The sequence below is a fragment of the Parambassis ranga genome, chromosome 2 (assembly GCF_900634625.1).
Source record: "Parambassis ranga chromosome 2, fParRan2.1, whole genome shotgun sequence".
Lineage (NCBI taxonomy): Eukaryota > Metazoa > Chordata > Actinopteri > Ambassidae > Parambassis > Parambassis ranga.
In genome coordinates, this window is record NC_041023.1 from 27,090,375 (window position 1) to 27,114,525 (window position 24,151).

Genomic DNA, 24,151 nt, shown 5'->3' on the forward strand with positions numbered 1-24,151 from the left:
TAATAAATACCTAACATTTCTGAGGCTAAAATAAGTATCATGTCAGCATTTCCTCTAGGTAGAATTAAAAAATCTAGTCTAATCTGATGTATAAACTCATCAAAATTGTAAGATGTCAGTCCGCTTTCAGCCCCTTGTTGGAAGTTAGTAAAACCCAAACAGCAACATGTGACTTGTAAAGCCAGATTTATTGTATATACATCCAATGAAGAACACCATTATTCCAGTAAGAATACCTCAGTATCAACAAAATCCCTTACAATTAAAAACATCCATCCTTCTTAAAAGGTGCATTTAAATGAGCAAGATATGCTTAAAGAAAAGGAAAAAGCAAAACACTTATATAATTTCATTAAAATATTGTAGCTGATGTAAGAGTTGCATTATGTATTTTCCATGAAGCTCAATGGAAGGCAGTATATATATATTTATATATATATATATATATATATATATATAAAATTAACTAAAATGATAACAGTGGTTGGTTATGTGTTGACACTTTTACACTTTTGATTATTGAAATTTTGATGCCAGTAAATCACAACTGCTCTCATTCACTAGAATAATTTCTTGTCAGTACACCTCGTAAAACAAAGCTACTCAATGATGATCTTTCTTTATATTTTCTTCATTGCAGTCTTTTTTTTAAATTTGCCGATGCTCTCATGAACGTCTGATTCCAGACTGTTTTTACGTGTGGCCGTATCTCCTGTCTTCACCTGTGTATAAGAATTTCACACACACACACACACTTTGTAAATGCCATAAAACCACTACAGCTAAACACAGAGCCTGTTATCAAACATAAAAATATTTATTTTATTGACATTACATTACTTACTAGTTACTAATTACTAGTTAAATAATACTGAATTTATAATGTGACTTCATTTTGACAGTGACTTTTCCAAAAGGAAATTTAGGTGAAAAAACTACAACTTAGTTTTGAAAATATATAAACATATAAACATATATATAATAACATTTTAAATATAAGAAAAATTATTAGTAGTTTTGTTTGTATCTGAGGCCAACTATACTTCTTAACAATAAAAATCATTTAGAATCAACAGTGCATTTTGCTTCTTCAAAAACCATGTTGTTAAATAGCACAGAGTGGACATACCTGTACATGACGAAACTACAAATCAGGATCTGCAACAGGAAAAAAAACAGGTATGTAGCTTCCATCTACACAGTAGAATATATGGTAGTATCTGCTTAAGCATTAACATCACATTGAACGTGTAACATAAATTAATTAATCTCATTGTACATGTGTATAGTATATAGTATATACAATAAAAGACATATTTATTTATTTAACATTCAACAACACAACAACAAAACAAAACCTGTAAACTGCACATTTTATTTTTAAATCTGGAAGAAGCTAATTTTTTTAAACTAAACATTTGAATAGAGTTACTCGCTCTTCCTCGCAGGGCTGCAGCTTTATTGTTTTACTCCGTACTGTACATATAATTCGTGCTGCTTACAACTCGCCGCTAAAAGACAGAACATGACCTCTCTCTCAGCCTCCATACACACACACAGAAAGAGACAGAAAGAGAGAGAGACAAAAAAACACACATACCCCACGTGTAGGTCTTGGAATTTCCCATGTGGTTCACCACACAGGTATACGTCTCGCCTTTGATTGGAATAAAATTCCCATGTTTGGTCAGGTGGTAGTGCCAGTTCTCCTCAAAGGCCAGGTCAGTCTGCTTGGTATCAGGTATTTCCTTTCCATTCTTCTGCAGCTGAATGCTGATTTCTGGCGGGTAGAAGCCACTTACATGACAGATCAAGATGTTTGCTTTTCCGAACTCTCCTGGTTTACGGCTGTATACCTGAACGTTGGGGCTTGCTAACCAGAAACAGAAAACACATATAAGGAAAATACAGTAAGACCACAAAATTAGATTTCCCACACTTTTACTGACTAAACTATAATAAGCCAGACACATCAAAAAGAAGCTAATGTTGCCGTTTTATTTACTATGTCTTGTCACTCAGGTCTTCTGGATATACTGTTGTGAGTATTCATTGGTATTGTGTTGTTGGGTGAACAAACGCTCTGTTAAATATATTTAGCGCAACCAGAAATGTAGGCTGCTTCCATTTTGCTTTGTGATCTGATAATACTGTGCCAGTCTTCAAAAACATCGCAGTGCTCTTGTGATACTAATTCTGATACTGAGACACTGTTCAGGCTGGTGAATGATGTCACTAGATTCACTAGCCACATTTGCATTGAGAGTACAGAGTTTAGGACACTTCTGTGTCTGAGTCTTAAAACAGCCGTAAAAAGTCCTGTTCTTTCACTGATCACCCACTTTTAACAGGTCATTGCCATAAACAACTAATCCACTGCAGCTAATCTGTACCAGGTCTGGTTCAGATGGACAGAGTCTGGAGACTACAGTGATTTTCTTTTGGTTTTTAAATATTGAAGCATAGTATTCTCTGTGGGTTGGTAAATTCAGCAAAAGCAGCCATAAATATTAAGATGTTATTGTAAAGACACTATATATTTTTTTTTGTTACATTTTAAAGCATATTAAAAACACACTTAAATTCTTACCTGAATACAAATCCTGAGTTTGTTCATGTTTTTTTTAATCAATCAACAAATATTTTATCCTTTCACCTCTTTTCTCTAGTTGCTGGGAAATTTAATTTAATTTAATTTAATTTAATTTAATTTAATTTAATTTAATTTAATTTAATTTAACCCTCAGGCGTCACTCTAAATTACTACCCTTTTGTATCATTCGTGGACAAAAACGTCCACTTCCAAAAAACTGCTATAAAAAAATTAACAGATTAATATTTTCTCTTACTTTTTTCTGCATAAATATGTTAAACAACTTCAGCCCTGCTCAAAACTACCAAACATTAAATCATTTTGAGGAATTTAATTTAATTTAATGTCTCCTACTTGTTCTTCCTGGATAAGGTCTGCGACTCAAACACTCTCAGAGGCGGAGTTTAAGTTCAGATCGTTCAAAAAAGATATATTAATATTTTAACAAACTTGTCAAATGACGTCACTGAAAAGAGAAATTTGGTCTTATATCGCGGCCCCTAACACCACGCGACCACCAGAAGACAGGACAACAATTATATACGAGAAGAACAGGGGGAGGCCATAAAACACACCAGAACTCCGCATAATGGCGCCGAGCTATTAAACTCACAACAAACAGCTGCTCCTGATCAGGAACTTAGAGGGAAACACAGTAAAGATAAAACAATAAACAGTTTCCCCTAAACTCTCTGTACAGTCTGATACTTGCCTTGTTTGGCCGCGGAAGGACCAATGAGGCAAAATAACCCCAGGAATGCGTAGACATACACCGTCATGATTTCACCCTCACAGCGGCAACACCAGCGAACGGGAGGACGAGAAAATGAGTCAATGTAACCTAAAGCGCGATGTTATTCAAGCAGGAAGGGGGAAAACGACGACACTGACGTGTAATGCAAACCGAAAGTAAAAATGTTCCGTATTTTGTTGCATTGATACTCAGGAGCTCACCCCACCCTCCTCCTGGACACATTTTCCACCAATGAAATATTATCAAGAACTGTTGCTAGGCAGAATTTACTCCGACATGTTGCTTCTGATGGCGCAGTTTAAGTAAATGATTTGATACAAAGACGTGAGTTTAATGTGGGGAGAAAATCATAATATGTAAGATCATACAGGCTTGAAATCAACATAATAATTTTGAATGTAACTTATTCCTTTGACTTCGAAAAACTATTTTAATATTCTTCTTTCTTTTGCACCATCTGACCATTATTATTTAAATGGTATAACAATTTTGGGATTACTTCTACTACTAATCGAAAAAGGGTAATTTTAAATGAAATTTATTTATGCAATTCAATTTGAACAGCAATGCATGTATTGTACCTTTTATACAATAAACCTGTGTGCATTAACCGCACTAGTAGCATAACATTTTCATTTAGTATTTTTTTGTAATCATCAATGTTATTTTTCTGTTGTAAGTTCTGATCAATATTCACCCGGATAAAACAGACAAAGTTTTAAAGCTGAATCCTGATTATGGACTGATTTATGAAATAATTTCAAATCATAAGACATCAACACATTTTAGACATTTTTTAATTTTTTTTATTGTTGAGGGTGTTTACAAATATCTTCATTTCAAATAACACACTTCTATTTGGTACAGATCTAACCAGTTACCAATTCAGCCCCTCATTTAATTTAGAAAAACAGTTGTAATAAGTCATTACAGCTGATAAAAGAACAGTTTTAAAATAGAAAGAATCATATGTGAAAAAAACACAAGCCTTTTTGTATTCAATTTATAAACACAATTATAAGAGGCAAATAATCTAAGCAACACACACATAAATTATGTAACTACATAACATGCAGCCCACTAGAATGTAAAAACCATAAGTGCAAATTTTCTATCACCGGGTATGAAACATTGTTATTGATTGATTGGTGGTTTTTTTGGAAGAAAAGTAAGAAACTGAATTATGTTGAATAGATGCTGCTGTAGATGACGAAGACATGGCGCAGTGGTATCATGCTGCAGACACGAACGAGTCAAATGAGCTGTGTCTGGTACAGAGTGAGCAGTTGTCCACAGTTACATGTTTGGCTCTGTAAAAAAAAGTACGAAAGAAAGAAAAAAATTATGGATTTCATCACTAATTCCTTCTCCGTCTGCTTTCATTCCTTTCACAAAGCTGGAGCTGGATTGCAATAAAGTATATTTATCTATCTATCTAATGCGTATTAATAACACGTTTGACTCACCCCAAGCATAAACTTTCACATTCTGCCCATGAGTGACTTTGCAGGAGTACTCCTCTCCCTCCTTTGGTGTGAAGGGAACATTCCTGGTCAGATGGAAGTGCCAGTCTTGTTTGAAGGCCAGGTCAGTCTGCTTGGCATCAGGGATTTCAGCTCCATTCTTCATTAGCTGGATTTTGATGTCAGGAGGGTGGAAGTTGCTGACATGGCAGATCAGGGTGTTACCCTTGCCGAACTCTCCGGGGTCACGGCTGTACACCTGAACCTTGGGTGGAGCTATGGGTAAAGAAGGCAAAAAAAAGATATTTATGTAGATTCACTGACTAAAATACAGCTTTCTACACATCAAAATAATATGTGTAGAATAGATTAATAGATGTGTAGAATAGATTATGCTGTCAACATATTTTATTCCCAAATGTATTTATTTTATTATTCTTTTTTGGGATTATCTATTAATCCTATGTAAAATCTACATTTCAAAATCATAACATTTACTTCCCTACTGGTCACAAGGTTCAGTCAATAAAGAGTTTAAAGAGTAACTGGCCTCATAGCATAAAATAACAAATGTGCGTTAAATTACAAAGACTTTGAAGATGAACTTTTTGTTGTTTTGTGAGTCCTAGCCACTAGAGGGCGATATTAGACAGGGGAAAATGGTTTTACAGAAAATCGAAACTAAAAACAAACTGCAGAGGGGAATTCCACTGAATACAAACTAAAAACATATTCACCTCTCTCGTTGTTTCTACAGTAACATTTCATCATACTGTAACATACAGATTACTGTATTCTTGTTAAAATTTAAATTTATGTTAAGTGTGGGCCTGTCTATAATCAACAACACAAAGTCTAATTAAAGTCTAGAATTTTCTGTTGCTTTCAAGGATAAAGAACACAAATACCAGCTAGACAACACGAAAAGACCGAGATAAAAAGAGAGCGATGAGCGTGTGAGAGAAATTTTGGGACATCCGGGTCACTGTAGCTTATAACTCTATAATGAAGGAGAGCCAGTATAAATAATACTTACTGTGTTTGGACTCCACTGTGCTGTAGACAGCTGCCAGGGCTGCAAAACACAGAAGAAGTTTCACGGCCATCTGTCTTTATTTTTGCAGTTTCTTTCTGGACGTCTGTCTGCCTCCCTCGACGAGCTAAACTAAAGTGAAAGCATTGCAGTCGTACTATATGATCAAGGGCTGTAGCTCCGCCCATTACCACACCACCATCCAATCATTAATTTCTGTTACCTTGTTACCAGGTAAAACATGATCAAATAGGTTTGGATCATTGTGGACGAAGGAGGTTTTGCGGAAACTCCCTAAAACATCCAAAGTCACCAGTTTCATAACAGCACTTATATTACAAGTGTGACCTCCATATGGTTTCAGGAAGGAGATAATTACACACACTAAACAGAAGGGTTTTGTGTTAGTCTTAAACTCCTTTTTTCTATAATTGTTTCTTTTCTTTCTTCTACTATTTCTTTTCTGTCCTCTTCGTTTTTTATACAAGGTGGTGATAAGTCATCAAATATGTCAAAGATATAGATTTTATTTCTGTATGAGATACAAATGTAATATAATTATGTAAATACACAGTGTCAATATACACTATATTGTGAATTAAGGTGTTGTTTGTTGTTTCTGTTAACCACACACTACCTCACCCGCTGATAGTCTGATAGGCTGCCCATGACCCTGTCAGGTCAGTGAAGAGAATGTATGGATGGATACTCTATATATGCATCACTATAGCAAATTATGTTGCAGCAGTTTTGCAATTTTGATGCATGACTTTGATATTCTAAAAGTTATATTACAGAAATGACATAAGTTACCAGCTGTGATAGATCGTACATCCATATGTAAATATGATGGATACACATAGCTCCATAAACTTGTTTTTTATCCAGTGGTGACAGAAGTGTGGGCGGTACAGCCAAAGAGAAAGAAGCAGCCAAAAGGGAAAGTGAAATGCACTCTGTGTCTTATTATGGTTAGAGATAAAAGAAAGCATCAACAAATGTTATTATGTACAACTGAATGTTATCCAGTACTATACTACTAACTACAGCATATATGCCTGTGAGATGAGTGGCTGTGCGGTGCCTTTCTGCCAGTCAGCTCTCTCCAGGTGTCAACAAAGAGTCATCATGGCCGCCTCAAGAGGCAGCATTTCCTTTCCTGACTAAAAGCTAAAACCCGCTGCATCTCGTAAAGACAAGGTTAGTTCTGGAGCGCCTCGCCTAGTTTTGTGCTGACAGACTGGCTCTGTGCTGCATCAGGCTGTCGGTGGCTGGTGTGACCCCATAACCTATCAGCCTTATATGCTTTTTACAGTTGTATCTACTTTGGGCACAATGAAGGCTTGATGGAACAATGCAGGAAGTGCAGGCCCTAGTGGTAAGAGTGTTATGTATCACCTGAGTGGAGAGAATAACATGAGAATGCAAAACAGAGAGGGCAGACTAAGCAATAAAGACTTATAAGCTTCGCCTGATATTACCCATAATTCCCTGTCGAGCAGTTAGAACCAGTCTGACAGCTGAAATCTGTTATCGTTTGAAGGGAACAGACCTGACCTGACCTCAGTCGATGTCAATCAAACGTGTTTGAATGCATTCTTGATGCAGTCGGGTAGTGTGAACTGATCACTGACTTTAAAGTTCAATATTTACTCAGAAATGTTTACTCAGCAATTATCTTTTGTCACAGGTAGTGGGTGACTTTTTTAATTATTATGTATATTAGTTATATCCTTTTCCCTTTTTATTAAACCTTCACATATGTGAATCGGCATGCCTGAATGTTTGTAATATAAAGTTATTTAAGTAATTCATAGCATACTTTTAATGTAACAACAAAAATCTGACATTTATTTTCAGAATCAACAGTTCCATACTTAACAAGTCTACAGCTTAAGAGACTCACCACAATTCATCATAAATTATAATAAAAATAACAAAGTTAGTCAGAAAATTATACTTAACCAACATAACCACTGTCACCAATTAGAAAGAAGCTTATATTGACTTAAGTACAGCATTAGCAGATATACAACACAATCCTTCTAAGAAGTGAAAATTTTAAAATCACAGCTGGGTGAGCACAGAAAACGCACATGAACAATAATCCCAGCATGTGCGTATCACAGGTTCAGAGTGAGGCCGTGATGATTGATGACCATGTCTGAGAGCAACTTGCTGTGATCAGTGCTTCTTCATAGAATCAAGCACGCGCAGGATGTGCAGGAAGAGGTTGACAATGTCCAGGTAGAGGTTGATTGAGGCCAAGATGTGCTCCTCAGGGGAGAGCTGCTTCATCAGCAAGTGTGTATCGTAGATAATGAAGCCGCAGAAAATCAGAGCTCCAGCTCCGGCCAGGACCAGGTCTGTACTGTCACTGTTGAAGAAGAACTGCAGAAAGAGCAGACACGGCATACAGAAGAAGCCAATGATGATGGGTCTGAATATAGATTATATTTCATGGGTGATACAGCAGCTTGTGTAACGTTACATAAAACTCCTCTGTATGTGTATGATTACAAAACAAACACAATGGGAGGGTGCTGGGAGGTAAAAACTAAACTAAAACAGAGAGATCCAGGAAGAGGGACCCCAGGCCAGTTCTATAGCTTCTCTGATCAGCATAACAGGTCTGCTGTGCTAACATAATTTCACAGGAGTTTTCTAATCATCAATATACCATTAGAACATAGGAGTGATGGTTGCTGGAAAAGGGCCTCTGTGTATCTTTGTAAATATTCCATTAAAGGTAGGGTAGGAGATTTTGAAAACTCAGTGAGTCAGCCAGATTTCGAAAGTAAACACTCTCTCAGAGCTTACCCCGAAGCCACGCCTCCAATCACATAGACGTGCATTACCTGAAGATGAGCTGCGGTCTGTGACTTCGGCCATCATGCACATACCTCTCTGGTGCTCGCAGAGCAGGAAGAGAGTGACAACCAGCCAATACTCTGCATAGGGTCCCCCCGGAGGATTGGCTGATGTTTTTAGTGTTTTATAGCTTCCACAGATGATTAATATTCTTCGTTTTAAATTGAAACTGCTGAACTAATTGGTTGCTATCGGATTGTAAAGAGAAGTTACACTAATTTAACAAAAAGTGCATCAGAATGAAATCTCCTACCCTACCTTTAGGATTTTTAATAATAATACAATGTAAAACCACTTTTTGTTTCCTAAAAATGTTTCTCTTTCTGAATCTTGGATCTATTCTGGTTTCTCTGTTGCAGACAGAGAGGTGTGCAGCTCCACTCACCCTCATAAAGCCCGCGATGATGAGAATCCACAGGCAGGAGAAAAGTCTGTGAAGACAGAGCAGATCATGACATGCTCTAGTAGAGAGAGCCTCCAGCATACAACCACAGTGGCAGACAACTGCCTGCATCACACTGTGTTTTCACACTGTCTGAACAGACTTCTTATAGCTTATAGTATTTGACAACAACTACCATTGGCAAAAGCGGCACTCATGTTATGTAGACACACATATACATGCTCTGGCTTCTTAGGTCTGTTTGGTTGACAACAAGAATAACAAAAAAATAATAAAGTAAAATAAGAACTAAGACCTTTTTCTGTTGGTCCACTTAAAGAGGACGGATTTTGGTTCTTTCACCAAGTGTGAGAACACCCTTAAGCTAGATGGAGAAGGTGTTCTTCTCGCTGACTTTGTAGCAACAAGTATTGAGACTCACCCTGCTCCCATTTTGCTGAGGTCTCTCTTAGACTGAAAGGTGTAAGCTGTTAGTCCAGCAAACACAGAGCAAGTCAGGACCAAAGCCTGCAGTATTGTGGCGTATTCATAGAAAGTCACTGTGGAGAGAAAACCTGTCAGGACTCAGAAAATGGCAAACTATCAAAAAAACAACAAAAAACAACAACTTACAAGCTGTGGCTACAGAAACTGCCTCCAGCAGAGTCTGCAAAACAACACAAAATTAGTGGCACATACATAGCCAAGTGTCAAAGAGCAGCCATTATACATAACACTGCCCTACACCATAACATGCAAGCTCATCTGTTTCCTTTGTAATTTAACATTGGATTGTTTACTACTATAATATTGAAATGATTCACATTATATAAATATAAATAAGTAAAGCCAGGGCAGAGCAAAGGGGCACTAACAAGAAGTAGAAAACACACACATCTACAGAGCAGCTAGCACAACATTTACTACTATGTCAGCTTTGTTATTAACTTTATTAAGGATGAGCCTGATGTCACCCATTCACTTCCTACTCCTTACATGGGGAGTTTGCTGTATTTATTTGGTGGCAATGCATCAGCACCAGCTGAATAAATATAAAGAGCAAAGCATGACAGTATGTATGTGGTGACTAATAAAAACAACAAAAAAACTTACAAATATAAATAGCAGGTAGAGGTTGACTGGATGTTGGTGCCTGTACACGGCCAGGGCCAGCAGAAGAACCAGTGAGAGCAGAGCTGAAACCAAGACTATAGCCGGACTGAAAAAGAAAGAAACCAGACCACAGTCACTGAAACATGTGCACAATGGATCAATGGATGGATGCAGCAAGATCAAAAAGTGAAACACAGTGGGCCAGTCCAGGTTCAGCTGCAACCAGTTTTATATAAACACACTGCTCAATTTAACACCATTTATGTTATTATTTTTATTGTGTTCTGTAGTACAGAAACTCAAGTTGTGTTTTTGTACTAACCATCAGAATTCACAAAAACAAATCCCCACTTTTACTGTTAAGTGGACCAGGATGCTCTTGCACCTTCTTAGAATTTAGTTGTTTATTTCGGTTATACAGTCAGACCATCCTCACCTGCCATGAACAAAATCTTTGATGGTTTGAGAGAACATGAAGACAGCAGATGTAGCTGTAGTCAAGATGATCTGCAAGCTCAGGAGGATGTACACCTTCCTCAGAAAGCCTACAACAACAACAACAAAAAACAGTAGATACACAACATTACAGTATTATAGCTTAAACCTGATGCAAATCTGAACACTCATATTTAAACAAGAGACATTCTCGGTATCAGACCACCTGTTTCCAGGCTCTAAGAGGGATCAGACCTGCATAACCAAACCTAGACTTGCGAAGACAACTTGAACAAACTACAGAGACAGGAAGAATGGGAGTAGAGGGAGAGGGTGGCAGTCCAACAGGACTATGGCCTCGGTATATGGGGAGCAAACTGGCAGAATCAATTGTTTAAAAAAAGAATGCAAAAATGCTATATCCTATATCCTATATCGGTCTAGCTCTTGTTTTAAGACAGAAACTCAACTTACTGTAGCGCCACATAATCTTTATAACTGCTTTTGAGTTTCTTCAAAATTGTCATATACATTCAGAAACAGAAAATGTTGCAGTGAATTTGTTCACATTGCAGTTGTGTCATTATTGCACTAATATATTGACAACATATTTTGCCACTGGGTACACTCGAGACATTAAAGGAAAGGCTGTTTACTCTCATTTTATCATCTCCGCACATTTTACATCGCCCTCGATGTAAACATCGCCGTGTCACGTCCTGCATCCATTTAGCTCGTTAAATTAATTGTAATACAGGAAGTGTTACGGTAGCCACAGCTTTCCAGGCGACGTGCTAACAGGCAACCACGCAAACACTTACCCATCCGTATCTGGACACTGGCTGTAGCTACGTTGGTTCCATAGTTAAAGTCGTCTTCAATTGAAGACCGAGGGTATTTTTCACTGCTCATGGTTGTTTTCGGCGTTTTCCCCGCTGGTTCACGGACTCCTTCTTTTCACTGCTATCATACAAATGCGAAATGACGGCTCATTCCCAGGATGTTCAGGCTTGACGTAACCATAGACCGTAAGGACGTAACCAGAGATATTCTCATTAGCGCGAAGTCGCAGTGTCATAGGGGGCGCTCTAGAGTTTGTTAAGAATTGTATCTAACCTGCAGTAAAAACGTCGACTTTAATTCTGGTACGGTTTATGATTGTGTTTCAATATACGGAGGGAGAAGGGTTAAACAACAGCCCGCTTCCTCTTCGTGGCTTTTTAAATATAAAAAACAATTGAGACACAAAGAGTGACACGTCATTAACCCTTGCGCCATTTTGATTTCCAAAAAGCTGCATTATTAGAGCTTCTGTTGTGACAGATATCCGAGGAACTCACAGCCAGCGCGGAGCCTTAACATAATTCAACAGGTTGTTTTCAGTCACATTAGCTGTAACAGAGGGGAAAGGATGTTTGCCTTGCTGTGAATTCAGTTCTGATATATGATCGATGCTGTAATGGAAATGAAAATGTGAACAACCAGGAATAATTTTATTTTGCATGGCGATCTGGCGCCACCTCCTGGACTCTTGGTTACACTACGTGAACACCTGAATTATTTGAACTTTAGAATAGAAAAGAATTGAATGCCTTTTATTGTCACTATACACATGTACAATGAGATTAAACTTTTATACGTTGCCATTTTATAACTCGGGTTTTTTCTGCCTTAGGCTCCTTTTTAAATTATATTATCTATATATCGCTTTTTAATTATTTTTAACCAGCTGCTGCAGCAGCTTTCAGTGTCTCAACCAATGGGGATGCCTTTTGTTAGCAATCTTTATTTTTAAATAATAATAATAATAATAATAATAATAATAATAATAATAATAATAATAATAATAATAATGCATATTTATAAATATTGATAAATTAATATTTAATAATGACAGTTTTATATCTTCTTAATATACTTCTTAGTTGGCTTTTGTATTTGAACAACTACAACAACTAATAATAATAATAATATAGCACAAGATGCAATTTTGTGCATGTGCAATTTGTTAGGTATGGTACTGTAAGGTATAAAATATTAGTTGGTGGCTGACAGTAATATCTCTTATCAAAACATATTGATCAGCTTTATATGAACACAAAAACATGCACACTGACCAGACTACAATGACAAAATTTTAGATATTTTAGTATAATGCTAAACTCACAGGAACACTGAACGGGAATGTTGTCCCATAAATAGTCTGTTAGGGCAGTGAGTACACAATATCTCATACACTGAACAGAACACGAGGAAAACCTGCCAAACTTTCACATCTGCTTATATTTATGATGCTGTGGCCTATTTACATTTTGTGATAAGACATGGCGACCAGCACACATAGCAGCGATAATCCAATCATTCTTTCTTCATATCAGTTTTTACATTAGCCAGAGGCAGAACCATTCAGAGCAAATGTTCCTGTGTTTGTAATGTCTTAACATTTACAAGCTCAGTGCCAATACAGGAAGTATAGCTACTGCTGTTGGAGTGTAGGAAGGGCAGCATGCAGTGAAGTGGTCATCAGACTCCATCAAAGATGTCATCCAGTCATACGGTTGATGCATCGCACCAAGTGTATGATGTTCAGTGCACACAAGTACAATCCTTCATTATGAGTGAGGATATATCACTTCATGCCACCTGGAGAGGGATAGGCTGTCTAAAATCCCCCACTTATTCACAGCTGCCCAACAAAACTGTCAGGGTTTCAGGTTTGAGCCAGGGCTTTTGTGTTGAATTTGGTTTGTGTTACTTCCTGTTTTATTTTGGTATTTCCTGTTAAGTTCTGTATCACTGACTCTCCTCTCGTTTCAGGTGTCTTGACTTCCCCCTCCTTGTGTTCTCCCTCCTCCTCCCGCTGATTATGTGATCCTCCCTCATGTGTCACACCTGCGTCTAGTTGTCTACCCTGCTCCCTGTGTATTTAGTCTTCGTCCTCCCTGCACTCGGTGCCAGTTTGTCTCGTCACTTTGGGTAATGTGGGTGCACATTACCAGCCTTGACCTCGTGATCTCCTGGTAACTTTGCCTTGCCTTGTGTTGTGCTTTGGACTCTCGTTAGAGATCAAGTTTTGCTTTTTGCATTTTTCCACCTCAAGTGTGATTTTGTGTTTAGTCTTTGGACTGTTTGCCCTTCTGGCCTTTTTTAATAAAGACTCTGCTCAGAGTACTGCACCGCATTCTGCGTCTGTGTCCTCTTTTTCGCTAAGCCCTGACAAAAACACCTGATTTAGTCACATTAACGAAGCATATGATTGTATTGGCCAACATCATTATTATGAGATCAATGTAAAAAAGTCAGGTAGGTAGGGGCTGGATGGTTGGATTATCCAAAGCCATGGACCTTAACTCTTAGCATAATCCTTACCTTTGGTTTCCACCTCATTTCTAAGTTTGGTTTCATGCAGTTAATGTTTGTCTGAATTTAATAGTAAAACATTGGAGGTCATCCAGCCCTTTATGTCCTTAAGACCGGGGCGTCATTTACTTTAAGTTGATTTGAACATCGGCAGCATCATTCATTCATTTGTGATCACATAAACTCCAAAGTGAATGTAAATATTGGCCATTTAATTCAGCTGTTTGTGCAGGAGGAACAGTTTGCACCATGAATGGTAATGTTTTGCTGCAGAATCAACCAAATCCTTCAGGAAATCCTCTGCTCTGATCTGCACGTTCACTCAATGATGTTCCAGCCAAACAAAAAGAAGAAAAAATTAAAGCTGCAAGCAGCATTGCGGGCCCTCGCGCACCTTGCGATCCGCGGGGTCATCGCAGTCTTCTCTCCTATGCTCTCGTCTCTTATACTCTCCTGTCCTATGCTCTCCTCCTCTCATTTCCACGGATATACAACAAACACATGTTTACAACCAAACTTTCCTGCTACCAGTAGGTGGCGCTATGACCGTATCATCCCATTAGCATATATATTTATTCAGACTCGGGTCCATAGCAGTACTGTAAGATTTTGTCCACATTGCATGAAGTATATGGGTAGTACTACATAGAATAGAGCGAGTTCCTTTGTAATGGCGAACGGTCAACTTTGAGGCCACTCCCCCGCCACACGGTAATACTTTTGAAAGAGTTTTGGAATGCATCTATTCCCTATGGTGTCCTGAGTAGACACAGTGAATTTCACCTCAATTGCATGAAGTATGTGAGGCGTGAAAAGTTTTGAAGCAGGGTCAAAAATAGGCAAACAATTGCCACAAAAGTCAAAATGGCGGACTTCCTGTTGGGTTTGGAGGCGGGGTCCAAGAGACTTTTTTGTGCGTCTTGGGGTGATACACATGTGTGCTAATTTTCATGAACCTGTGTCAAACTGGCCAGCGGGGCTACACATTAGGGCAAAAAATACAGGGAGTTCCTTTGTAATGGCGAATGGTCAACTTTGAGGCCACGCCCCCACCACACCGTAAGACTTTTGTAAGAGTTTTGGAATGCGTCTATTCCCTGTGGTGTCCTGAGTGGACACAGTGAATTTCAGCTCAATTGCATGAAGTATGTGAGGCGTGAAAAGTTTTGAAGCAGGGTCACAAATAGGCAAAAAATGGCCACAAAAGTCAAAATGGTGGACTTCCTGTTGGGTTTGGAGGGGGGGTCCAAGAGACTTTTTTGTGCGTCTTGGGGTGATACACATGTGTGCTAATTCTCATGATCCTGTGTCAAACTGGCCAGCGGGGCTACGCATTAGGGCAATAAATACAGTGAGTTCCTTTGTAATGGCGAATGGTCAACTTTGAGGCCACGCCCCCGCCACACCGCCAGACTTTTGTAAGAGTTTTTGAATGCGTCTATTCCCTATGGTGTCCTGAGTGGACACAGTGAGTTTTAGCTCATTTGGATGAAGTATGCGAGGCGTGAAAAGTTTTGTAGGAGGGTCACAAATCGCCAAAAATTAACAGAAATTTCAAAATGGCGGACTTCCTGTTGGGTTTGGAGGGGGGGTCCAAGAGACTTTTTTGTGCATCTTGGGGTGATACACATGTGTACCAATTTTCATGACCCTACTCCAAACAGGCCAGGGGGGCAGGCAGAAAAACCTATGAAAACACAACATTTTGTGTAGCCAGTAGGTGGCGCTCTGTCAAAGCCTCAATATTGTTGTATAGATGTGTTTAGGGTCAGACTCTGATCATACATGTGACATTTCGTACAGATCGGACAGAAAACGAAGAAGTTATAGAGACTTTCTGTGTCCTCAGAAATGGTCAAACTTTGAGGCCACGCCCCGGCCACACCGTCAGACTTTTGTAAGAGTTTTGGAATGCGTCTATTCCCTATGGTGTCCTGAGTGGACACGGCGAATTTCAGCTCAATCCGTTGAAGTATGCGAGGCGTGAAAAGTTTGGCAGCAGGGTCACACATCGCCAAAAATGGCCACAAACCTTCAAATGGCGGACTTCCTGTTGGGTTTGGAGGGGGGGTCCAAGAGACTTTTTTGTGCGTCTTGAGGTGATACATATGTGTGCCAATTTTCATAATCCTGTGTCAAACCGGCCAGAGGGGCTACGCGTTGGGGGCGCTATAGAGCCATTTTTATATGTGCATTTCAAAAGTCAGCAAATTTCAAAATTTTTCGGGCGAATGAATTTTTCTACCAAGTTTGGTGAGTTTTTGGGCATGTTAAGGCCTCCAAAAATGCGATCTCGGAGGGGGAAAAAAAAAAAAAAAAAAAAAAAAAAAAAAAAAAAAAAAAATTAAAGCTGCAAGCAGCATTGCGGGCCCTCGCGCACCTTGCGATCCGCGGGGTCATCGCAGTCTTCTCTCCTATGCTCTCGTCTCCTATACTCTCCTGTCCTATGCTCTCCTCTCATTTCCACAGATATACAACGAACACGTTTACAACCAAACTTTCCTGCTACCAGTAGGTGGCGTTATGACCATATCATCCTATTAGCATATATATCTGTTCAGACTCAGGTCCATAGCAGTACTGTAAGATGTTGTCCACATTGCATAAAGTATATGGGTAGTACTGCAGAAAACACAGCAAGTTCCTTTGTAATGGCGAATGGTCAACTTTGAGGCCACTCCCCTGCCACATGGTAATACTTTTGAAAGAGTTTTGGAATGCATCTATTCCCTATGGTGTCCTGAGTAGACACAGTGAATTTCAGCTCAATTGCATGAAGTATGTGAGGCGTGAAAAGTTTTGAAGCAGGGTCAAAAAAAGGCAAAAAATTGCCACAAAAGTCAAAATGGCGGACTTCCTGTTGGGTTTGGAGGCGGGGTCCAAGAGACTTTTTTGTGCGTCTTGGGGTGATACACATGTGTGCTAATTTTCATGAACCTGTGTCAAACTGGCCAGCGGGGCTACACATTAGGGCAAAAAATACATGGAGTTCCTTTGTAATGGCGAATGGTCAACTTTGAGGCCACGCCCCCACCACACCGTAAGACTTTTGTAAGAGTTTTGGAATGCTTCTATTCCCTGTGGTGTCCTGAGTGGACACAGTGAATTTCAGCTCAATTGCATGAAGTATGTGAGGCGTGAAAAGTTTTGAAGCAGGGTCAAAAATAGGCAAAAAATGGCCACAAAAGTCAAAATGGCGGACTTCCTGTTGGGTTTGGAGGGGGGGTCCAAGAGACTTTTTTGTGCGTCTTGGGGTGATACACATGTGTGCTAATTCTCATGATCCTGTGTCAAACTGGCCAGCGGGGCTACGCGTTAGGGCAATAAATACAGTGAGTTCCTTTGTAATGGCGAATGGTCAACTTTGAGGCCACGCCCCCGCCACACCGTCAGACTTTTGTAAGAGTTTTGGAATGCGTCTATTCCCTATGGTGTCCTGAGTGGACACAGTGAGTTTTAGCTCATTTGGATGAAGTATGCGAGGCGTGAAAAGTTTTGTAGGAGGGTCACAAATCGCCAAAAATTAACAGAAATTTCAAAATTGCGGACTTCCTGTTGGGTTTGGAGGGGGGGTCCAAGAGACTTTTTTGTGCATCTTGGGGTGATACACATGTGTACCAATTTTCATGACCCTACTCAAAACAGGCCAGGGGGGCAGGCAGAAAAACCTATGAAAACACAACATTTTGTGTAGCCAGTAGGTGGTGCTCTTTCAAAGCCTCAATATTGTTGTATAGATGTGTTTAGGGTCAGACTCTGATCATACATGTGACATTTCGTACAGATCGGACAGAAAACGAAGAAGTTATAGAGACTTTCTGTGTCCTCAGAAATGGTCAAACTTTGAGGCCACGCCCCGGCCACACCGTCAGACTTTTGTAAGAGTTTTGGAATGCGTCTATTCCCTATGGTGTCCTGAGTGGACACGGCGAATTTCAGCTCAATCCGATGACGTATGCGAGGCGTGAAAAGTTTGGCAGCAGGGTCACACATCGCCAAAAATGGCCACAAAAGGTAAAATGGCGGACTTCCTGTTGGGTTTGGAGGGGGGGTCCAAGAGACTTTTTTGTGCGTCTTGAGGTGATACATATGTGTGCTAATTTTCATAATCCTGTGTCAAACTGGCCAGAGGGGCTACGCGTTGGGGGCGCTATAGAGTCATTTTCCTATGTGCGTTTCAAACGTCAGCAAATTTCAAAATTTTTCGGGCGAATGAATTTTTCTACCAAGTTTGGTGAGTTTTTGGGCATGTTAAGGCCCCCAAAAATGCGATCTAAGGGGGGGAAGGAAGAAAAAAAAAAATTAAAGCTGCAAGCAGCATTGCGGGCCCTCGCGCACCTTGCGATCCGCGGGGTCATCGCAGTCTTCTCTCCTATGCTCTCGTCTCCTATACTCTCCTGTGCTATGCTCTCCTCCTCTCATTTCCACAGATATACAACAAACACATGTTTACAACCAAACTTTCCTGCTACCAGTAGGTGGCGCTATGACCGTATCATCCTATTAGCATATATATCTGTTCAGACTCGGGTCCATAGCAGTACTGTAAGATTTTGTCCACATTGCATAAAGTATATGGGTAGTACTGCATAAAACACAGCGAGTTCCTTTGTAATGGCGAACGGTCAACTTTGAGGCCACTCCCCCGCCACACGGTAATACTTTTGAAAGAGTTTTGGAATGCGTCTATTCCCTATGGTGTCCTGAGTGGACACAGTGAATTTCACCTCAATTGCATGAAGTATGTGAGGCGTGAAAAGTTTTGAAGCAGGGTCAAAAATAGGCAAAAAATTGCCACAAAAGTCAAAATGGCGGACTTCCTGTTGGGTTTGGAGGCGGGGTCCAAGAGACTTTTTTGTGCGTCTTGGGGTGATACACATGTGTGCTAATTTTCATGAACCTGTGTCAAACTGGCCAGCGGGGCTACACATTAGGGCAAAAAATACAGGGAGTTCCTTTGTAATGGCGAATGGTCAACTTTGAGGCCACGCCCCCACCACACCGTAAGACTTTTGTAAGAGTTTTGGAATGCGTCTATTCCCTGTGGTGTCCTGAGTGGACACAGTGAATTTCAGCTCAATTGCATGAAGTATGTGAGGCGTGAAAAGTTTTGAAGCAGGGTCAAAAACAGGCAAAAAATGGCCACAAAAGTCAAAATGGCGGACTTCCTGTTGGGTTTGGAGGCGGGGTCTAAGAGACTTTTTTGTGCGTCTTGGGGTGATACACATGTGTGCCAATTTTCATGATCCTGTGTCAAACTGGCCAGAGGGGCTACGCGTTAGGGCAAAAAATACAGGGAGTTCCTTTGTAATGGCGAATGGTCAACTTTGAGGCCACGCCCCCACCACACCGTAAGACTTTTGTAAGAGTTTTGGAATGCGTCTATTCCCTGTGGTGTCCTGAGTGGACACAGTGAATTTCAGCTCAATTGCATGAAGTATGTGAGGCGTGAAAAGTTTTGAAGCAGGGTCAAAAACAGGCAAAAAATGGCCACAAAAGTCAAAATGGCGGACTTCCTGTTGGGTTTGGAGGCGGGGTCTAAGAGACTTTTTTGTGCGTCTTGGGGTGATACACATGTGTGCCAATTTTCATGATCCTGTGTCAAACTGGCCAGAGGGGCTACGCGTTAGGGCAAAAAATACAGGGAGTTCTTTTGTAATGGCGAATGGTCAACTTTGAGGCCACGCCCCCACCACACCGTAAGACTTTTGTAAGAGTTTTGGAATGCGTCTATTCCCTATGGTGTCCTGAGTGGACACAGTGATTTTCAGCTTGATTGGATGAAGTATGCGAGGCGTGAAAAGTTTTGTAGCAGGGTCACAAATCGCCAAAAATTAACAGAAATTTCAAAATCGCGGACTTCCTGTTGGGTTTGGAGGGGGGGTCCAAGAGACTTTTTTGTGCATCTTGGGGTGATACACATGTGTGCCAATTTTCATGACCCTACTCAAAACAGGCCAGGGGGGCAGGCAGAAAAACCTATGAAAACACAACATTTTGTGTAGCCAGTAGGTGGCGCTCTGTCAAAGCCTCAATATTGTTGTATAGATGTGTTTAGGGTCAGACTCTGATCATACATGTGACATTTCGTACAGATCAGACAGAAAACGAAGAAGTTATAGAGACTTTCTGTGTCCTCAGAAATGGTCAAACTTTGAGGCCACGCCCCGGCCACACCGTCAGACTTTTGTAAGAGTTTTGGAATGCGTCTATTCCCTATGGTGTCCTGAGTGGACACGGCGAATTTCAGCTCAATCCGTTGAAGTATGCGAGGCGTGAAAAGTTTGGCAGCAGGGTCACACATCGCCAAAAATGGCCACAAACCTTCAAATGGCGGACTTCCTGTTGGGTTTGGAGGGGGGGTCCAAGAGACTTTTTTGTGCGTCTTGAGGTGATACATATGTGTGCCAATTTTCATAATCCTGTGTCAAACCGGCCAGAGGGGCTACGCGTTGGGGGCGCTATAGAGCCATTTTTATATGTGCATTTCAAAAGTCAGCAAATTTCAAAATTTTTCGGGCGAATGAATTTTTCTACCAAGTTTGGTGAGTTTTTGGGCATGTTAAGGCCTCCAAAAATGCGATCTCGGAGGGGGAAAAAAAAAAAAAAAAAAAAAAAATAATAATCCTAAGGGTTTCAATAGGGCTCTTGCACCATTCGGTGCTCGGGCCCTAATTAAAGCTGCAAGCAGCATTGCGGGCCCTCGCGCACCTTGCGGTCCGCGGGGTCAGCGCAGTCTTCTCTCCTATGCTGTCGTCTCCTATACTGTCCTGTCCTATGCTCTCCTCCTCTCATTTCCACAGATATACAACAGACACATGTTTACAACCAAACTTTCCTGCTACCAGTAGGTGGCGCTATGACCGTATCATCCTATTAGCATATATATCTGTTCAGACTCGGGTCCATAGCAGTACTGTAAGATTTTGTCCACATGGCATGAAGTATATGGGTAGTACTGCATAAAACACAGCGAGTTCCTTTGTAATGGGGAACGGTCAACTTTGAGGCCACTCCCCCACCACACGGTAATACTTTTGAAAGAGTTTTGGAATGCGTCTATTCCCTATGGTGTCCTGAGTGGACACAGTGAATTTAAGCTCAATTGCTTGAAGTATGTGAGGCGTGAAAAGTTGTGTAGCAGGGTCACAAATAGGCAAAAACTGGCCACAAAAGTCAAAATGGCGGACTTCCTCTTGGGTTTGGAGGGGGGGTCCAAGAGACTTTTTTGTGCGTGTTGAGGTGATACATATGTGTGCGAATTTTCATAATCCTGTGTCAAACCCACCAGAGGGGCTACGCGTTGGGGGCGCTATAGAGCCATTTTCCTATGTGCTTTTCAAAAGTCAGGAAATTTCAAAATTTTTCGGGCGAATGAATTTTTCTACCAAGTTTGGTTAGTTTTTGGGCATGTTACGGCCCCCAAAAATGCGGTCTTAGGGGGGAAGGAAAAAAAAATGCAAAATAATAATCCTAAGGGTTTCAATAGGGCTCTTGCACCATTCGGTGCTCGGGCCCTAATTAAAACAGACATAATCAGCTGTATAGGGAGTCTATATTTATAGGAGAACATTTTTCCACCTTGTGATTGTATGTATAATATTTAGCATGCTTACACAACAGTTTGTATCATCTGCCTAGTTTGACGTGTACATTGTGAGTCTTGATACTTTGTATTTGTTTTTCTACAGCGACAGCAGCATTTCAACCAGGTTATTTCAGCATAGTGTATTTTATCTACTGTGATGTTTTGTAGTACTTGTAAAAAGTCAGTGTATCTACACCACCACTACAGTACCACTGTTATGGACTGTTGACACCACCAGCTAATTCAGGACACACATGTAACCACAGCAAACATTTTTATTAAATACAAATCAAAACACGCAAAACAATATACATTATATACAGGAGTGATGTGAAGTGGGGCAGGTTGCTTTTACTCTGCCTGTGCATCTACTTCAACTGTGACCTCCTCCACGTCAAGGTCGCATTGTGTGGCTGCATCATTCTGTGCAATTTGCTGTTCTGCAATCACAGAGATGACACAGTTTTACGTTGCAGTAGGTAGTCATGTATGCATGTGTTAACTGTTACTGGGCAACATACCATCCAGGACAAAGGCCAGCTGTGCCTCTGCTGCATCCAAGCGTCTTGTGAGGTTGTCAATGTGAGTTTGTTGTTGTTGGTATAGTGTGCGCAGTACTGAAAACTGTTGGTCAGAGGCCCTCTCACGTCGCTCAACTGTGGAGAGGTGCTCTGTAAGCTCCTGTCCAATTATGGCAACGTCTTGTTGGGCGTCTGCTCGTGGTAGTGACTCATCCGCCACAGTGTACTGTGTGGAATAGTGACACCATAACATCGTCATTATACATACATCATGTAATGTCAGAGATTTTAGTCTTGCCTTTGTCTATACTTACATAGAGCAGATGGACTTTGTGTGTAATGCTCCTGTTAGCACTGGTGGCTAGTCTAGGCCACTTAGCGGGTGAAGCCATGTTAACTAAAGAAAACACAACAGACACAACTTTTTAGAGCATGCAAATATCTACACAGACTCACAACAGTTGGTGGTACAGACCAAATTTCCTGAGAACAACAACACAATACACAAATATGACAAATACGTCCCCCAAACAGCTGAAGCGACACCATGTGTTACACATACCAGGTTTTACCTATTGTTATACCTGAGCACAAAAACTGTATATATATTCTGGCAGTAAACTGTGTTTTACTGGCATACTGTTGTAAGTACCAGACTCCCATGTAAGTACAACAAGTACCACTGTATCGTCATTTGCCCAGCAGGTTAATGCCCTCATGCACACCAGCACTCCATGTCTATAACACTCAAAAAACACAGACATTTCTCTCACCTGCTTTTGCAAAAATGTGTCGTCTTGGGCTTCTTCGTTTGGGGTTCTTCGGTCCAAGTCTCCAGCTGTTGTCTGTATGTGCTGGCCACAGATGTTTGGCCTTTTATCCTTTCCTCCACGACTGTGCCATCACTTTTTTCCAGGCAACCAATCCCAAGAAAGATCATTGCAGACATTGTGTCAAAACATTTACATATGAAACACACTGGCTTTGTCCAGTGTTACATGTAACAGTGTCATCAGAGTGTGCCCATACAACTAACCTAGTTTTTTTATCACCAATAACAAGTCCTCATGTGTTTTACCACAGCAATCTTTGACGTCATGACTCACACCAGATTCCAAAAACACATGCGAGGTACTGACAAATGTTCTAAAGGCTCTCATCACATTGTTACACACGGTACTGTTCATTGTCCATCTTGGTCACATTAGCTGTTTTGTCAGATCTCGTAGATTTCTCTCATGTGTGTGTGTTTGCAGAGTAGCATACCAGCGCATCAAAAACAAAAACTGCATTCAGTATTACTTCTACTCCTCAGTACCTCTGTATGATTAGTAAGAGTACCTAAGCAGTTGCCATAGTGGACACGGTGTGTTTGACTGCACATGTAAATACAGTAAGACTGTGTAGGTTTGTTTGATCACAACATTGTATATAGACATTTTGCATGTGGACATATGTGCTGTGCTTTATTCACACCAGCAGTTGTGGTACAAACTTGCCAGAAAAAATAAGTACACATCTCTGTGATACAAGTAGCCTGCATTCAGCTGAGAACTTGCCAGACAGAAACCTGGCAAGTACACACCTGGCTAATGGCAACCCATTAGTGCATTTCCATAGTCGTTACAAACACAATAAGTGGCAAGAAGTGCATGACAAAGCAATGCAAGTAAACACGCTGCTTTTAGCAAGGTACACTGTGCTGTGCAGTTTGACTGTATCCCTGTGTCACAAGAATAATCAGTCATTATTTATCTTCATTCACCAACGTCATGTTTAAGAAAACATTGGAAAAAGGCAGAGATGTATGCAGTTGTAGTGCATGAAACACATATTTCCTGATAGCTTTGAAGCTACTGTAGAGTGTAATGTCATAGTTGGTGTTAAAGGCAGAAATAAACAGGCCTATACTGTCACTTCCATGCCCATAAACACATAACATGCACAAGGTATGTGCATAATTTGAAGTTATACATGTGTGTGTTTTGTGTGTCTGTGGACACATTGTTTCCATAATGTTCATATCTCCTAAATGTTT

At 40.3% G+C, this 24,151-nt stretch overlaps 3 protein-coding genes across 3 annotated transcripts; all 3 read right to left on the reverse strand.

The window, feature by feature from the left end:
- Positions 1 to 651: 651 nt before the first annotated feature.
- Positions 652 to 3,536, reverse strand: LOC114432446 (beta-2-microglobulin-like). The gene is made up of 4 exons (XM_028400467.1): positions 3,306 to 3,536; positions 1,601 to 1,873; positions 1,130 to 1,158; positions 652 to 722 (listed from the first exon to the last, which is right to left on the reverse strand). Exons 1-3 carry the CDS (start codon positions 3,370 to 3,372, stop codon positions 1,145 to 1,147), a joined length of 354 nt encoding a protein of 117 aa, XP_028256268.1. The 5' UTR covers positions 3,373 to 3,536; the 3' UTR covers positions 652 to 722; positions 1,130 to 1,144.
- A 601-nt stretch (positions 3,537 to 4,137) lies between these two features.
- Positions 4,138 to 6,000, reverse strand: LOC114432445 (beta-2-microglobulin-like). Its single transcript, XM_028400466.1, has 3 exons — positions 5,847 to 6,000; positions 4,814 to 5,086; positions 4,138 to 4,657 (listed from the first exon to the last, which is right to left on the reverse strand). The coding sequence occupies exons 1-3, from the start codon at positions 5,914 to 5,916 to the stop codon at positions 4,644 to 4,646; spliced, it is 357 nt and encodes a 118-aa protein (XP_028256267.1). The 5' UTR covers positions 5,917 to 6,000; the 3' UTR covers positions 4,138 to 4,643.
- Positions 6,001 to 7,665: 1,665 nt separating this feature from the next.
- Positions 7,666 to 11,687, reverse strand: tmbim4 (transmembrane BAX inhibitor motif containing 4). Its single transcript, XM_028400465.1, has 7 exons — positions 11,466 to 11,687; positions 10,646 to 10,754; positions 10,210 to 10,315; positions 9,730 to 9,763; positions 9,539 to 9,656; positions 9,100 to 9,145; positions 7,666 to 8,234 (listed from the first exon to the last, which is right to left on the reverse strand). Exons 1-7 carry the CDS (start codon positions 11,554 to 11,556, stop codon positions 8,028 to 8,030), a joined length of 711 nt encoding a protein of 236 aa, XP_028256266.1. The 5' UTR covers positions 11,557 to 11,687; the 3' UTR covers positions 7,666 to 8,027.
- Between the last annotated feature and the right edge of the window lie 12,464 nt (positions 11,688 to 24,151).

Coding starts and splice junctions, on each gene's coding strand:
- LOC114432445 (XM_028400466.1), bottom strand. CDS start 5,916: ATGGCCGTGAAACTTCTTCTGTGTTTTGCAGCCCTGGCAGCTGTCTAC. Junction 5,087..5,846: donor CACAGTGGAGTCCAAACACA/GTAAGTATTATT, acceptor CTTTACCCATAG/CTCCACCCAAGGTTCAGGTG.
- tmbim4 (XM_028400465.1), bottom strand. CDS start 11,556: ATGAGCAGTGAAAAATACCCTCGGTCTTCAATTGAAGACGACTTTAAC. Junction 10,316..10,645: donor AAAGATTTTGTTCATGGCAG/GTGAGGATGGTC, acceptor TTTCTTTTTCAG/TCCGGCTATAGTCTTGGTTT. Junction 8,235..9,099: donor TCATCGCGGGCTTTATGAGG/GTGAGTGGAGCT, acceptor CTCTTTCTGCAG/TTCTTCTTCAACAGTGACAG.
- LOC114432446 (XM_028400467.1), bottom strand. CDS start 3,372: ATGACGGTGTATGTCTACGCATTCCTGGGGTTATTTTGCCTCATTGGT. Junction 1,874..3,305: donor TCCTTCCGCGGCCAAACAAG/GCAAGTATCAGA, acceptor GTTTCTGGTTAG/CAAGCCCCAACGTTCAGGTA.